At 38.5% G+C, this 16,776-nt stretch overlaps 1 protein-coding gene across 1 annotated transcript; it reads right to left on the bottom strand.

Moving 5' to 3' along the window:
* Window positions 1-1,900: 1,900 nt before the first annotated feature.
* TDRD15 (tudor domain containing 15) lies at window positions 1,901-11,566 on the bottom strand. Its single transcript, XM_027810951.2, is given in 13 exon segments — window positions 1,901-3,138; window positions 3,140-3,226; window positions 3,228-3,581; window positions 3,583-4,038; window positions 4,040-4,520; window positions 4,522-4,604; window positions 4,606-5,062; window positions 5,183-5,209; window positions 5,211-5,368; window positions 5,370-6,077; window positions 6,080-8,172; window positions 10,036-10,122; window positions 11,481-11,566. Coding segments are annotated over 11 exon segments (5,028 nt in total). The 5' UTR covers window positions 8,168-8,172; window positions 10,036-10,122; window positions 11,481-11,566; the 3' UTR covers window positions 1,901-3,009.
* Between the last annotated feature and the right edge of the window lie 5,210 nt (window positions 11,567-16,776).

The following is a 16,776-nucleotide window of genomic DNA, read 5'->3' as shown; positions in this document are numbered from 1 at the left end:
CCAGTTAACTACCTCTGACCAGCACAAGGCATGTGAAGGTCAAGCACACCATGCATCTCATCGAGAAAGCTGTGCGGGCAGAAAGGTGGTGCTGTTTGTACAACATTCAAAAACCGACCTGGATTCGGTGCAGGAAAGATAGAACCTACTCCACAGCTGCTGGCCTAGAAGGCAAGGGTGACACCATCCCACTGAGGAACATGATTATTTAGCTTCAGATTTTTTCCAAAGCATTCACTAACCACAAAGGTCACAGAAAGGTTCAAAATTTTCGGAGTGACTTAGGCAAGAGAAGTTACACACAGAAGATAAGCATTTTATTATTCATAACAAAAAGGCAGAATACTGAATACATGAGTATACATGGGAACACTTTTAATTCCAAACAAATGCAACCAGTTCTCTTATCACTTTCATGGATTAAAAAATAAATAATCAAATAATCAATGGCACAGTATAAACAAATACAGAAATACAACCAAATGACAAACAGTAGTTCTCAATTGAATTGTACCAAATTAAAGTATGTTTTGCTCACAATTATCCTTGCCCAAAACCGCACACCTAAACTTTCAAATCCTAAATAGATGACAATTTCTTTCCACTACATTACAAGAAAAATATAATTACAGCCAAGGCTGGGCACAGTGGAAGTACACCAAAGACTACTAGGAATAAAATCCATAACCAGGCATCCCAGCAGCTTAAATCTAACAATCATAACATAACCTTGTAATGCACTTCTAAAAATCCGTATCAACAGTGCAACAAAAGACATTCTCTATACTTACAGGTGCAGCATAATCCTGAAAACACTTTCCATTATCTTGTTTTTACCTTAAGCACTTTGGGTATCAAACCATCAGAAAAGGAATTACTATCAGAAGCTAGGCTCATAATGAGTTGAAAATAAAACACACATTCATGCAAATAAGTCTAACATTTGCAATTTGCAGAACATAAAAAAGTACACACACAGCTGTTTATCTTTTCTTAATCATCTGTCATTTCTAGGCTCCATTTTGTAACATTAGGTAAGCAGTGCTCTACCACTACACACAAGTTAAAGCACAATATACCTTCAGTAGCAAAAAAATTAATTAAAATACGCAACTTCTGTATTAATATTACACCAACAGGACTAGCATTTAGGGTAGCCAGAGGATCTTTAAAAAGACAGACACCCAAGCACCGGCTGATCCAACTGAATGACAGCCAAAAGTCTGAGTCCGAGTTAGTTAACCCTTAAATGTCAGTGCCTCTACATAAAAATTAAGTATTACTTCGCACTACAATGAATGCAGCCCAGTCTTAAAGTTACCACTCAACATGAGTAATGTTGCACAGTAACAACCACTGCATGTTATCGTAACAGCAAGCAGTATGTCAAACTATTGACAAAGAACATGCCAGGTAAGCTTGTAATTTTAACTAGGAAAAACTTCAAATTCTGCAAAATAAAATGGTGCAATAAACTGTTAACATTCACAAATGTTTACAAGAAAAACTCCATTTATTCATTAATGTGTTAAGAAATTTTTATCTTCTGCATTTTCTGATTTGTTACTAATGGGCAACTTTCACTTGTACATAGAAAATATTTGCATGCTTTATGAATAATTCACTAGCAGAACTAACCTTGTACAGAACAGCTTGCATTGTCTTATCTCTTCTTTATTCAGATTTCCCGGACACGTGTGTCTCATTTACGAAAAAATAAATTCTGTTTTCCAGATAAAGCTTTCAGGTTTTCAAAGGAATTAAATATGATATGTGGGGGTGGGGGGGTGGGGGGTGGTGTTCTTAGACCTTATTTGAATACAGAGATGCATTAGATGTATTATCTATCATTAGAGTTGTATTTATTTTTTCATTTAAATTCAATCACAGGACACATAGAGAAACCCCCCCACTCACTTCAGGCTTCATCATGCTTTATCTTATGTCCAAACAACTGAGGAAGGAGGCAGGGGGGAAAGTCAGTCAGAAAAACATCTGAATGTTTCCCTTCAAGATACAAAATGCATGGAGAAAAGTTCCTTTCTTCATTTTGACAGATGGGTGGGGCGGACAGAAGAGAGAAATCATGTACACTCAACAGAGAAAAACCCCCAATTGTGATGCAACTTGGATACAAGGATAACCTTGAGACAGGTCGCTAGCAATTTTACACCATGAGCTAACTGCAAACAACTTAGTGGCTGTCTCTCCCATAAATGCAAATTCAAGTTTTTGGCTTATTGTTAGCCAACTTCTTCCTAACAAGAGAAAAGATACACAAGAACTTTGGAATTTGAAGCACAGAGAATATGCTTGGTATCTTTGTTTTCTTAGCATCCAAACCAAGGAGGAGGCAACACCACCGTAAACCAAATGCTACTGCAAATGAAGTTTTATATAAATACATACATAAGTTATACAAGCACCCTGACAAAAAGATTTGCCAAAAACACGATTGTCTAAATAAATACAACAAGCAGTCCTGGAGGGAAAAACACTGAGAGCAGTATCTGTATGTTTGGGGGTTTTTTAATGCATTGAAGTACCTTCCTAACTGCAGTCTACTTATTACTCAAATAATTCTTCTGATAGTATCTTCATGCTGTTTAGACTATGAAACCGCAGAATCACAAGCCTGAACCAGTGCTTCTGGTAGCAGATTTACTCTGTACTAAGTAAATTTTACTTTTCTTATCATCACAATGCTGAGAAAAACGAACTTTTTCACAGAATTGTCCACCTTTTGCAGTTTTTCTTTTCTGTCGCTGTTATATGAATTCAGATCCTTTGGTCAACAATATTCCAGCACCCACTTCGATAAGTCTACCCACTGGTAGACTTCCTTATTTGAAACTTTTATCACAGACAGTCCTACACTTTGGATACTTTCTTTGTTTCACTTCTGTCACCAAAATAACAAGTTTTTGTCATAATCTGGTTCACAAAAGGAACAACAGTAACTACAATTTGGACACTGAGGCTACAAATGTTTTTTCTGATTTAATTCTGTCAACTGGGATGAGGCAGAGTACTTCTAGAGTAGACTGTATGGCCAGCAGCAATTAAGGCATGAGCTAGATTGTTCTCCTTGCACAGAACATTCACGTCTAATTTCATTTCAGGGCCATAGCATCTAAAAATGGAAGATCAGATCTGGTTTACTAAGAAGCTTCTGAAACAGAAGTTCAGCTTCATCACTCCAGTATTCCCCCTTGGCAGGAACTATTATCATGTAAAAAGCAAGAGTGTGCCAAGTGCGGTAAAACAGTCACACTTTCTGGAGTAAGTTTAAGTTTCTTAAGAGCATCCCTTACTCTGATATTCATAAAGTCATAATCAATAAATGCAAGAACAACAGACTGACTTGTTAATTCATTAATTTCTGCCCTGTTCCACTGTGCTTCCAGTCCAAACCTGATCAAGCAGATAGCACCAGGAGCCACAAGTTCTTTTGGCAAAGCTGCCAAGTTGTCAGGAAGGTCAGACAGCAGCAAGGACAAGTTTTGCATGCAATCAAATAAGACTTCAAACTGCATGCAGAAGTTTGAAGGATCAGTAACTGCAGTTGCAAACCCAGGATAACCTTCTGCCACTCTGCAGTGCCCATGTGATTGAATTTACCTTGAATGATATATCAGACTCCTTACAGTCTTTATTACTGCATTTTTCTGGTCCAACAACAGTCCAACAATGACTTAAGAGGTGGTTAGAATACTCCTAAAGCAGAACTTTTCCTATTAAAATATCTAATTCCCAGATTTGGGAGGATTCCAAATACCTTAAAAACAAGATCCTTATTTCATGATTCAGGAGTGCATTTACTACATGGGCAAATAGAGTTTTCTTCACTTTTTTAAACCAAACACAGTTACAAAACACAGCTTGTTTAGGAATACTTTTAATCTTGTCACTGAGCACCTTTGCTTTGTTTAAGGGCACCATCTCACACCTGCCATAATACATGAAAAAAACGAGCATTAACTTCTCCCTGACTAACTTCTTTATCACTTTTGATCGATACCACCTAAAAGTTCTTTTCGGATTTTGTCATGCAGTCCAATCCTTCTTCAATGTCATCCACTCCAAGCAAATCACTTCTTTGTGCTTCTTTGGCAAGCATTACATTTAACTCATGTAATATTTGCAAATTTCTAAGTAACTGCACGTGACATTCTCCACTCTCTGAAATATTAATTACTTCTACTCCTTCTACCTGTCCAGAAATTAGATCTTGAGAAAGGACATTTAAGGATGTTTTGGAAGTATTTTTCATCCTAACAGACTTAGTTTGACTTAAACCATTCCTAGCCTTTCTATCTCAAGGATTACCATTATTAACCAGAACATGTTTTGGCCTATTTTCCTGACTACGCATTCTGTTTTGCCACCTTGTACTGTCTTTTCTCTGCAGAAGGCCATTAGACAACTTCCCATCACAATTTACTTCTATTTCCCATTGCTCTCCATGTTGCTTTAAGAACTTGCAAGCAACTGGCTTGTTAGCTCTTTTCTTTACAAAATTGGTTAGTCCAGCTTTCACCAGGAACACTTTTTACTCTAAGGAAACAATGAACACTGAGCCTTGGCAAAGTTAAGAACTTTTTTCTGAATCCTGTAGATTTCTGAAGGACCTACAACTGCCACATTACCATAGTCAATAAGGTCTACCTCAAAGGAGTTTCCTGATTTCAGAGTTTTAATAACTGCTCTATAGTAAAAACAATCGGTGTCATGCTCTCCAACAATGAGATCTCCTACCATGAGCTCATCTAAGCAATTTTCATGACCTATATTCACCATGCTTTCACTTAATTCTTTTGCTAGTTGTATTATTAAGTTTTCATCCTCTGCAAGCTGAACATAGAAACCTGATGAACTATTCACATGAGAAATATACCCTGCTACTTCAGAATTCACCTGAATATCACGTTGAGGAAGACTGATTAATTTAGGTGTATTTTCATTACGCCTTTCCTGCTGACCCATATAATTTAGACTTTCATTATGAGATTCAGGGAGAGCATTTACAGTTACTTCCTTTGAATCTAAAGCAGGATGACAGAGTTAGTGAGAAGCAGACTCTCCACCCAGAGGTTCCTCCCTGTACTCCAGAACAGCACTGACAGCATTTCTAAAACCTGGTCCTTCACTGTCCTGTAAAGTTTCAGTGTTTCAATTAAGCTGACAATAGAATTCTGAAGGACTATATGCGAGTTATACAAACCTCCTCCTCACTTCCAATTTTAATATTAAAAGATGAGTAGCAAAAGCTGTACAGAGAACCCAAAGATGCAAGGCTTCTCAGACCAATACATTCAGACTGGGTGACACCATGTTCTCTGAGGAATTCCTCTGCACTAATCAATGGAGTCTGTCTGTAAGTCAACTATATTGCATAAACAGTTGGGGCTTACAAGAACAAGAGCATAAATTATGCAAGTCAGTGGTCCTCCAGAAGCAGAATTGAAGTCTTTAAAATGCCTACACATTTCTTCAGACCAATTAAGCGAGTCAAATCGTAAAGGTACATTTTTAAGTCTACACCTAAATGCTTGACTTTCCAGAGTTAGAAAATCTGGGAGTACAGCCTGAAGGTCTTTAAGTAAAACTCTTTCCCAATAACCACAGTCTACAAAAATCACATCAACTTCGTCTGTGGATACCTGCTGCACAACCATTTCTCTGTACCACTTCCCATCTTTGGGGCATTTAACAATCTGTCCTGTTTTGTAAGGACTGGTATGTTCTTTATAGCAAGTCTGAATTTGTTCCATTAAGTTATTTAGCTTTGGTAGTTTGCTTTGCAACTGACATGAAAAGTCTGCTGGGGAAACCATGCAAGAACACACTACTTCAAAAACAGCTCCTGATTTAAACACAAGTTCTTTATAAAATAAATTCTCCTCACATACCAATTTACATGTTTTAGAGAGAGCACCTTTTCCAAAACACGGCAGCACAACAGATTTTCTCAGCGATAAAGGCACACTTAATGATTTTTTCTTCTGAAATCCTTCTCCATTTCCAGATACCTTACTTCTACCAAAATTACAGATGCTCTGTGCATTTACTTTTTTTTTTTTTTCTTATATTTGCAGATATTTAGGTCTTTACCTTTTTTTGCCACATTTAGAACAGAATCTTGCATCTTTTCCCAGTACTCGGCATATCCAGCTTGAACCATACATGTGGCCACATTCCTTTGCTTCAAACCATCCTTATACTGTGCCTGAACAATATATGTGTTGTTTTGCCTTCCAATGACATGAAGCAGCAGTAATTTGTTAAATACAATTTCTCTGAAGAAATCAATTTCCTTTTTAACCCACACCTCATCCACAGGAAACGTGCAAGCAAGTTTACAACACATAGCTAAAGCTGGTAAATCAGAGAACTGAGGAAGCAATGTTTTCACATCGTAACAGGGTACTGTATCTGTATTTCCAAAATCCAGAAAATAAATAGTAATGTTTACACGAAGCACTTCAGTGACAACACCCCGATAATACTGCATATCTTTGCTATACCGGGCACAGCACAGCAGTCCAGGTTCTGGGTTTTTAAGGACCATTTCATCAACTCCACACTGGTTATATGTGTCTGCAATATCTTTCATCAAGGCTTGAAATTCATTCTGATATTCACATGTTTGAATCCAGAAGTCAGATGGATTTATGACATATACCACAAAAGCAGTATGAAAAGAATTCATTTGCATTTCTACTCTTCTGCAGTGGCTTGACAAAGAAATATTCCTTTCAGGTAAGCAGCTTTTTGTATGTTTATTTCCCGTACAATTCTTAAATGAATTGTACCTCTCATGACATGGTTTGTCGTTTACAGCAATACTTGTGATGTTTGTTTCCGGAAGTGAGACACACGATGCAGCTGCCTCATTCTTTTTTTCTGGATGCTTAGTATTGATTCCCTGATTTAGATTTTGCAGCGTAATATAATACAAGCCTTTAATGTTATCGAATAAATCAACAAGGACACACACAGAAGTCTGTCCTATCAAGGCCTGTGTAAGTTCTTTCAGCTGAATTTTTTTTACTGTTTCATCCTGACTACCAAAACAAGACAGCGCACATGGAAATGAAATCATTGGTAATGCCATGAACTCTACTTTAAGTTTCTGAACACAACTAGATGGCACAGCTTCAATATTGCCAAAATCCATAAACCAGACTTCCACGCAGCCAGAGAGAACCTCTTTTATCACTCCCCTATGCCACTGTCCATTTTGCCTTTTGGCAGCACAGAGCAGCCCTAAACTTTCAGAAGAGTTATTTTCTCTACTGATAGCTTCATAGTACAAATGCATAGCTCCTGTCAAACCTTCCAGTTCTTTCTGCCATTTCTGCATCTGACAGTAAAATTTATTCGGGCTTACTGCAACAGTTATTTTTACAATTTCTTTACTGCCGACAGGTAGATGTGGAAAGAGATCACCTGGAACTGGCCAAAAAACTGTTGGTTTCTCAGAATCACTCAAAGTAAGCGACTCCTTAACTGGATACTTCTGTTGCAACAATTGTGGCACTCTCTTACAAAGCATTACTTGGGGAAATGCTCTTAACATTTCTACAATAAAACAAAATGAATCTCCATCAATAAATTTTCCTAACTGCAGTTCAAGAACATCACTAATGATCTTTGGCACTTCTAGAATAAACAGCTGGCATGGCGTAACAGCTTTCACATGACCTGTAATCTGTACTCCTACCAGAGATGAAAAATAGTTAACAGCTTTTGGACCCCATTTTTCTCCAAAAGGAAGTATGTTTGCAAAAACACCTGAAACCACCTTTGGAGGCAGCTCAAACAATTCATCACAAGCACATGCAAGATGTGTTTCTCCAACAACTAGCACCTGCCCAGTGTCTATAAGAAAAGCCTTGCAGTTATTCTCTCTCTTTTCCAGAACTCTTCCCCTATGCCATCTTCCTTCTGTGTCTTCCACCAAACAAGACCCACCAACATAAACATTATCTCTTACTTTGAATACACGCTGTATTTCATTTTGAAGTATGTAATAGTCAAGCTCACATCCTGCCTTGTATTGTTGACCCTGGAACACTATAACCAAGCATTCGGAGTGGCATTCTACTTGAGTGATTGTCAGATTCACATCTTCTATGTTTGTTGAAGGCGTCAGAGAGACCATCCTGTCTGCAAAGAGAAGGCATAAGATCAGCCTAGCCTGGTAATTTTCCTTTTTATTTTTGTCAAGTAATTATTTACATGAAAGTTGTTTTCAAAATGCTTTAATACATTGTTACACTTCTGGTTAAAACACATACTAAACATTTAACAACCTCATGTTCTTGCGCAACTGCGATACCCTTGACACAATTTTCTTTAGAAGGACTTTTTCAGATAACACCTGAACATTAGAATTCCTCTTGTGGCTACAGACAAATTTTACCACTTGAGAATAATTTGTAATCAGAAACTTGTCCTCAGAGTAAGACAGAGTTAAAGATTATAGAGAAAATGGCGGGGGGGGGGGGGGGGGGGGGGGGGCAGTGGCGGCAGACAGACACACAGGGATGTGGAAAAGGACAGGACAGATGACCAAGATAACTATTTCTCAAAGAAAACAAAAGAGCAGAAAGCCATTAACGCCATTTATACAATCTCAGTTCATCTCACAAATGTTACTTACATGCAGTAAATTTAACTGCAGATCTCTCCAAAGGAGATCCAACTCAGTGTTTCATTGCACTGAACTTGCAGTTACAAGGAGAGTTTTACCTGCAAAAGTACTTTCAGCCTGGTTTTCTCTTTCTTTTTAATATGCAAATGACAAAGGTCTCCTCCCCTACCACCCTGCTTTTTCTGCATAAATCACTTCTTCAAATCAGTAACATCTTGTAGCTGTTGTGCTTTACTGTTTACCTAATCTGGCTATCTACACACTACCAAGTATAGCTGTAGCATATTTTAAGTTTTCATAATTGCAAGGACATACAGAACACATTATTTATGTCCAACACTTCTGCACTGGTGCGTTTTGTACTGTCTCAACACTCCCAGCTCTGACAGTTTAAGTATCCTTGAACCCTTCAGATATTTCTCTGACCTTCATCTCTAATCTAGTCTTCAAGATCAGCTTCCAGTTCCATTTAAATTTGTCAATGGATCTGTTACCGCACATTGTTTGAAAAGGCTATGCATGCCATAATTTAACCAAGTAATTCCATGAAATGAACTGCTGTCCTAACAAAGTAATTAGGCTAGACAACACCTATCAAATGTGCAGACAGTAGATAAATACACAAGGCTAAACTCGACAAAGCATATGCTTGATTTATGATTTTTTTTTTTTAAAGCTGAAAGTGAATATTTCAGTTTCAACTACAAGTTATTATGGCAAGCCTGCAAAAAATCTTCAACAGAACTGCCAGGATAGTTTTTTCACAAGCATACATGAACTAGCTGGGGATCATACAATCTGTCTTCAGAATAAATATTGATCCCTATCATTTCAGTTCCACAGAAAATAAAAATGAATAAGTAAATGAGTACTCCTACTGTAAATCTTACCAGAACATCTTAGGCGGGAAGAGGAAGGATACAGGACTTCTCTAAAACAAACAAACAAAAAATCACCCACAAAACCAGAAACGACAACTGAAACTACTAAACACTCAAAAACCTCCCAGTAAAAGTAGTACCAAATCTAGATCTGCAAACACCTGCTTAAAACAAGCCCCTCTGTTTTTCACTTTTCCCTGGAATAAAATAGAAGCCTAAATTCTGGGGTTTTTTTAATAGAAGAAAACAGCTTTCAGGGAAGGCTTCTGTCTGCCTGGAAGAAGCATCTGATCATCACTTTTAAAGGTGCACCACTAATGCTATGGGCACCTTTTCTTTTTTTCCTCTTTTTAATTGAAACAAAGCCCTAGTTGCAGGAGGAACACATAACAAATCAACTTGTGCATCAACATCTGCCTGCCCATTGTCACAGCCTACAGCATCACACAAATAGCCACATATCTACAGTTTACAAAATAGCCTTTTTTTACTCACCTATACACGGTTCAGACTTTTCATTCAAAACACACCTTCAGAAACCTCAGCCCTCTTGTTAAGAGCTCTGCAACTCTACAAGGAAAGCTGACAGAAAAAAATTAGAAAAAAGTAAACTAAGTTATTGTACTTTGCTAATAAGTTAATTGACTTGATTTTATAAAATCATTTTTTAATACAAATATAGAAAGATAAGAAATATATTTTAATGAAACTTGTAGCTGCATAGTAAAAGCTGCTATGAAATCCTTTGTACAGTCCTGTACCAAGGCCAGAAGAATGGGCTAGATAGAATCATTGTTTATAACTTCGGTAACAAATTTGGGTTTTACAGATTTCTTTGTATTTGACTAGTCTTCTGTCTATAGAAAATGTATTGAAATGTCAGAATATAGAATTAATGGGAACTGGGGAGAGTTGACTGGAACAACTTGTAGTTACCTGCCAAGAAACCGTGAACTTTAGTAAAAGGTAATTCTGGCAGGGGGAGATCGCGACCACCGACTCATATACCACCTACCCAAATCGTACCCCAGACCCATTTCTAGACTTTTCCAACCTTTACTGCTCAGAATCGGACATGGGAGGAGTGTATGTTAATGATTTTCAGGAAATATTATTATGCATACATGTTTAATGAATATGTATGAATAAGTTCTATATATGGTGTATGACTCTGAAGCTCGGTGTGCGTTGATCGTGAGAGGACTCACTCACGCACCCGGCCGTCAATAAAGAAGTATCTGCTCATCTACATCACATTGGTGTCGATAAGTTCTTCATTCCGAGATTTCAGTGCCAGTACTACTTTTAAATCATCCTCCTGCCCATCGAATGCACCCTGGAAGTTTTCCACATGCCGTTTAATTATGTTCAAGATTTAAAAAAAAATAATTACAAAACTGAATCCACCTTCCTAAAACCATGATAAGGCCATTCTTCTTTCACTGCAGCTCAAAAAAGCCATCAGTCAGAACACTACACAGATAACCTACCACCTACTTTCTAGGCAAGAACAGCAATACATTTATCTTTGTTTGCAATGCTTCAACTATCAAAATCTATACTCTCTCACTCTACTATACAAACTTACAGCACAACAACAGAGCTTTTAAATACAATCAAATGCAAGACACAAGCGACAGCTTAAGGTACCTTTACCACCCCCCCAAAGCAGCAGCTCTGACCGGGGCTGTTTGACACCCCAAGCCGCGATCGCCTGCGAGGAGCTGGGCTCCACCCGGCAGCGCTCGGATCACCGGATGGAGGCTGCCACCGCCAGGCGAGACCCCAAAGCGAAGGCAGCCATCCTTCGGCGGCAGCAGCAGCTTCCTCACCACTCACAAGCGCGAAAGCGACATGCGAGAGCCACAAACACCACAGCAGACTACTTCACACCACCGCAACACCGAGCCCAACAGCCTACCAGCGCTACCAATGCTCACCCATCGCTGGCAAAATGGCGGCGCGAAAGCACGCTCTCGCACGCCGTGCAGCAGCACGCCCGCGCTCTGGCGCCACTGGAGGCGTAGAGGCCCTCAGTGTGGGGGCGGGGCTTAAGGTTGATTGGCGGGAGCGCGCGGGCCGCACCCAGCCAATCGGCACGGCTCAGGGGTGGAGGTGCCGCCCACACCGGGGGCTGAGGGCGGGAGGGCGATGTGGTTGGGCTGGGGCCGCGGCCGCGGTCCTGCCCGTCGGGGTGCGGGCGGCCTGGGCGGGCCAGGTTTCTTTCGTGCTGTGATTTCTTTCATTTGACTGTTTGGGGGTGGGGGCGTGTGTTCCTTTGTGTTTGTATTTTGTAGCCGTCTGTTATTTATAAGGTAGCCTCTAACCTTTGTATAAACTGTGGGTCACTGAATCTTTGGAGCTACTTAAAGGTGGTTTGAGAACTCGTACTCTTTCCCGTTATTAGGAAGAAATTATCCGTGCTGGGAGGATTACATCTTTACAGGGTGCAAAATGCTGCCCTAATTGCTTTTGGTTTTTTTTTTTTGTGGGGTTTTTTGTTTGGTTTATTTTTTGTATGATGGGTGTGCAGGGAGCAGGGTTGGTTGGTTTTGAGTTTTTTTGTGGTTCTTTTGCTAAGAATATAATCTTGGTGAGGTGGTCACAATCAGAAAACTTGGTATAAAGTATAGTTCTACAAATATCAGCATATTCTGGTATATCTATAACTGATTTTGCTCTTTAGCATGAGTTCAGGTGTGTATAATAATTTATAAGGGCTCACTTCGAATTTTTACTTTTTTTTTCCCCCTCTGGTCAGGATTGCCATATCATAGTTACGCTTTGCAAAGTTGGGAGTGATAAAAACTGCTTTTGCAATTCTTGGAGATAGTAGTAATCTATTATGTTGAAGTCTGCATAATACACATTTAAAGGGGTATTATAGCTACTTGAATTAACTCTAAAATTTACAAGAGCTCATTTGATTTTGTAGGTAAGCAGTCATGTTTGTCACAGTCAAGATTTTTGTAAGAGCTACTCAGAACAAAGGTTGTGCTGATATACCTTTACCTTTGTATTTCTGGACAAAATGCCTGGTTTATTCTTGCATTCATCTGTTGGCCAACATAATTCCAGTATTGGCAGATTACCTCGGAAAACTGAGTTTTGCCTGGTCCGTTTACTTCTTTAATGGAAAATAACAGTGTACCTATTCATTCTGAACTGTAAAGTTGTTTACTTTCTTCCATAATGTAATGCAGTAATGTCCTGTGTACTCCCTCTATACCCTTGCCTTTCCTTTTTGGACTCGGACCTTCTCAGCTTTTTTGGTTTTTTCCCTCCTCCCTAGGTAACAGTAGTATGCATAAGGCTCTAGACATACATACTTCTCTTTAAACAACTCCTCCAGCAGGCCTTTTCACAGAAAGCATCTCACCCTCAACAAGTACCTCTTACAGAAGGTACAAACTTCAGGAAACTTCTCAAGTCTTAGTCTGTAACATAAGAAGTCTGGGATGGCAAGTAATTGATCAGCTTAGTATATGCCACAATTTTTTTCTTTTTATATGAATTTTTACCTGAGATGCTGTATCTTCTGTTGGCATACCGCCTGGGCTTAAATGGGCTCTCTTTTATTAAAAGAGTATTTTCTAAATTTACATTTCCTTGAGCATGATCGTATTACGAGAGAGCTGTTCTAAAGAGATGGACATCTAGTGTATCTAAACATTTTGGAGAACCCTACAAAACACCTGAGCATACTTGTGTCACTTCTAATAAAAAGATAGGATACTGCTATATTTAGCATTAGTAATAGATGGATGAAAACCTCGTTATACTGAAATTTTCCCTTCCCCAAGCTGTTTTGAAGCTCTGACTAATTTTGTATTTGTAGTTTTACTTTGTGGTGGGTGATCAGATTTCACATTCATAGAAACTCCATTAGTCTAATTAGGTAGAGTTATGTAAGAATGGACTTCATCAGTGCTGTATTTATAGCAAGGAAAGATAATATCAAATATTCTAAAGAACTTGCATTCTTGCAAGATTAAAAACCGCAGACAAATCTAGAACCCAAGGTAGGTGTCTTGGCATCCTTTACAGTGTGAAGGGAGAGGGCTGCCTCAGAATGGCAATTCAGAAGACTCAGGTACTACATAAGGGGCACTCTTTAATAGGAGTACTAGATACTACAAAGGGATGTGGGGTGTGGCAATGTTTTTCTCTGTAATTTAGGCTGAACTCAATCCTGTTCTGACTACAACCCAAAACTTATTCCTGAACTGCTTTTTTAAGGCAGCAAGACCTACATTTTTTCCTACTGAAATTGCAGCGGTGATGGCAGCTGCAATATAATAATCTTATGGTTAGAGCAGTCAGATTCTTGCAGCGTGAGTGAGTTTAAAATGTGTACCACTTCTCTGCACTGTGCATTAACCTTGGGCAGTGACGTGTGGTGGAATACAGTATGTCCCTCTTGGTTTAAGTTGTGCTACAGTGGGGTAGGGGAAAGGAAAAAAGAAGGCATGACCAGGCAATCTGTCAGGGCCCATCGGATGCTCAAGCTTTCTCACCTTTTTCTGGAAGGAAAGAAGAGGGTTTTTTGCTGGTTATGCCTTTGTAACAGAATTTCTTTGCAATGTATATCACTTCAGCCAGTGAAGATATGTCTTTTCTGACATTTTGTGGGGGGTTTGGTACATCTTTGGTTTACTCCAGAGCTGTATGATTTTGGGTTTTTTTTATTCCCCACCCCCTACTCCCCAGGGTTAATACCTAACTGGAAGGTACGCATAAAGCACTGCCAGATCTCAGAAGCAAGCTTCTCCAACAACATTTGAGATATGAGAAGTCACTATAGGTCATTGTAAGTATTCAGGAAGCACATAACAGCCGAAAGGAGAAATAGCAGTGTTGTGATATCCCAGAACATCCCTTTAATGTACTTCAGCAAACTTGTAAAACCTGTTCAGTATTTATATTTGAATTGCAAATGTTTTAAAATATTGGTGAAACTACATGTTGCACATTGATTAATACTAAATCTCAAGAGATTTTCCTAGCTTTGTTTACTGTGAGTTTTCATCTTTTCCACTTTATTGATCCTTACCAATTTTGTTTTGCTGTTATTCCCACAAAAAACTATGTTTTCCTTCCTTGTCATTACTGTGAGGAAGCCATTAAATATTTTTGCCATTTTATCCAGTATGGAAGATTAACAAACTCTAGTAAGTTTATTTATATTCCATTGACAGACATAAAATACAATTGAAAAAGTGTTTTGATGTGTGAGGCTTTATTCTCTTCACGCATCTAGCTCCTAAATGAGCCTCAAGTTGTTCTTTGTCTGTATCAAGATTATGAACAAGGTGGTACTTCATCTGTTCCAAAATATGTCTCTCTATGTCCACTCAGGATTTTTTTTTCATCAGGAAGATTTTGCTATGACTCTTTTATAGGCCTTAAAAATAGTTAATGAAAACTTAAAACTTTTCACTAAACAAGGCTTCTGTGCCCATGGGATGAAGTAGCTGTTTATCTCCTTTTTTATTCTGTAAGAGGTGATGGTCTGTTTCCAAGTTTGACTGCTTTCAGTACACTTCCATGTCAAATTTATTGTGAAGGAATGGGTACTAGTTTTCCATATAGATTCCAGTGTAGTATAAAGAAAGTGAAAGTATTCTCCTGCTACAGTTTATCAGAACACCATAAATGAAGCTCTACTGCCAGCTGCCTGCCAGGAGGTAGAATATAGCACTGTGTGAGTGAGCACCTGTGTTGAAACCAGATAATGAGGAAATAATCACAGTTCTAACTAACTTCCAACACTTATGAAAATTGATTTTGAGGGAGGGAGCATAAGACAACACTATCCTTTGTTGTAAAAATTAAGGGGGATACTGAAACATATTTCCCAAAGGATGGCTTTTGGATAACATGGTTGTTCATCTCCCTGTCTAGACACTAACAGTAGTCTGAAGCCTTCTTAAAGTATTCTTGGCAGGTGGTAAATGTGTATTTGCTTGGATTTGAGCAGTGGAAGAAAAAAAAATTTGCAAAACATTGTAATCGGTAAGATACCATGTGAAAAAAAGGAGAGGAATTATCAGCATCTTGTCTTCGGTTTTGGTTTTAAAAGAGAAGTGGGACTCAGTAAATTCCTTGGGCGGGAAAAAAAAATAATTGGGTAACCACGTACCTCCAAGGAAGGCTCAGATTACAAGAGGATGGAAGTATCTCCCCAGTGGAAGAACAGTGAAGGGTTTAAGACTTAATCTTCTCCTTAATGTTTCCTTCCTGGGTGACTAGATAGCAGAATGCTCATGATACCAATAAGCACTGTATGCTGACTGGAATGAATCCCATTCTGAAGCGCCTGACTTTCACGAAGAATTATGTAGAGATCATAAATGCTTTGATTCCACATGGGGAGAGAATGACGATTCAACAAAGCGTATCCTACTTTTAATCCCCAACACTGTTATGGGATCTGCCCTTAGCATTGCTAAGATTGTTTCTGAATACTGATATAAAACTGTTACTAATATAGGTAAGTCTTACACTTTTTCATTTCTAAGAAGGTCACACTGTCATAACGAAGTACTTTGAAATTGTCTCCTATGGGGTTTGATTAGTCATGGCATGCTGAAGTGTAACGGGCATAGGAATTTATGCTCTGTGGCTTAGTTCCACCCCTCTCCAGTTTGTCTTGGGCAAACCTGAAAATACATGATTAAAAATGTATGATTTTTGATTGCCAGAAATGTTTTTATTGCATGTAATGAAATTGTTTTTCTAAAAGATAGCGCAGCATTCCTTCTAAGAGCATTTGTTTGTCTTTTAAATAAATAGCTTTGAAAGGAAAGATGCGTGTAACACAGAAGTACAAGTGAGTGGCAACAGCAGAAACACAGGATTTCTCAAAGTTCTAAAAATGAAGAGTGAAAGCACCTCTACCTAAGATAAAACTTACAATAAATGGCTTATCTTTTCCAGCTGAGGTGAGCCTAGATCTATTGTTTGAATGAAAACAATTACATTAGAGATAGTAGAATGATGTGATTATTTTCATATCCACTACCTTTTCCTGGAAAAAAAATCAGTCTCTTCAGAACCTTCCACACTGCAAAGATCTGTATGACACTTATAATGCTTTTTTTTTTTTCTCCTGAAGTCAGTCCAAAAGGTTTGTTGGCTTTTGTAGTAGTCGGCAAACTTGAAAAACAACGAGACTCAAAATAGTCATCTCAAAACCAAAGATAGTGCACTTTTTCCTACTTTGTCTGTCGAAGT

The sequence above is a fragment of the Falco cherrug genome, chromosome 6, assembly GCF_023634085.1.
Source record: "Falco cherrug isolate bFalChe1 chromosome 6, bFalChe1.pri, whole genome shotgun sequence".
In the NCBI taxonomy this organism is placed as follows: Eukaryota; Metazoa; Chordata; class Aves; order Falconiformes; family Falconidae; genus Falco; species Falco cherrug.
This window is presented reverse-complemented; position numbering and strand designations above follow the sequence as displayed.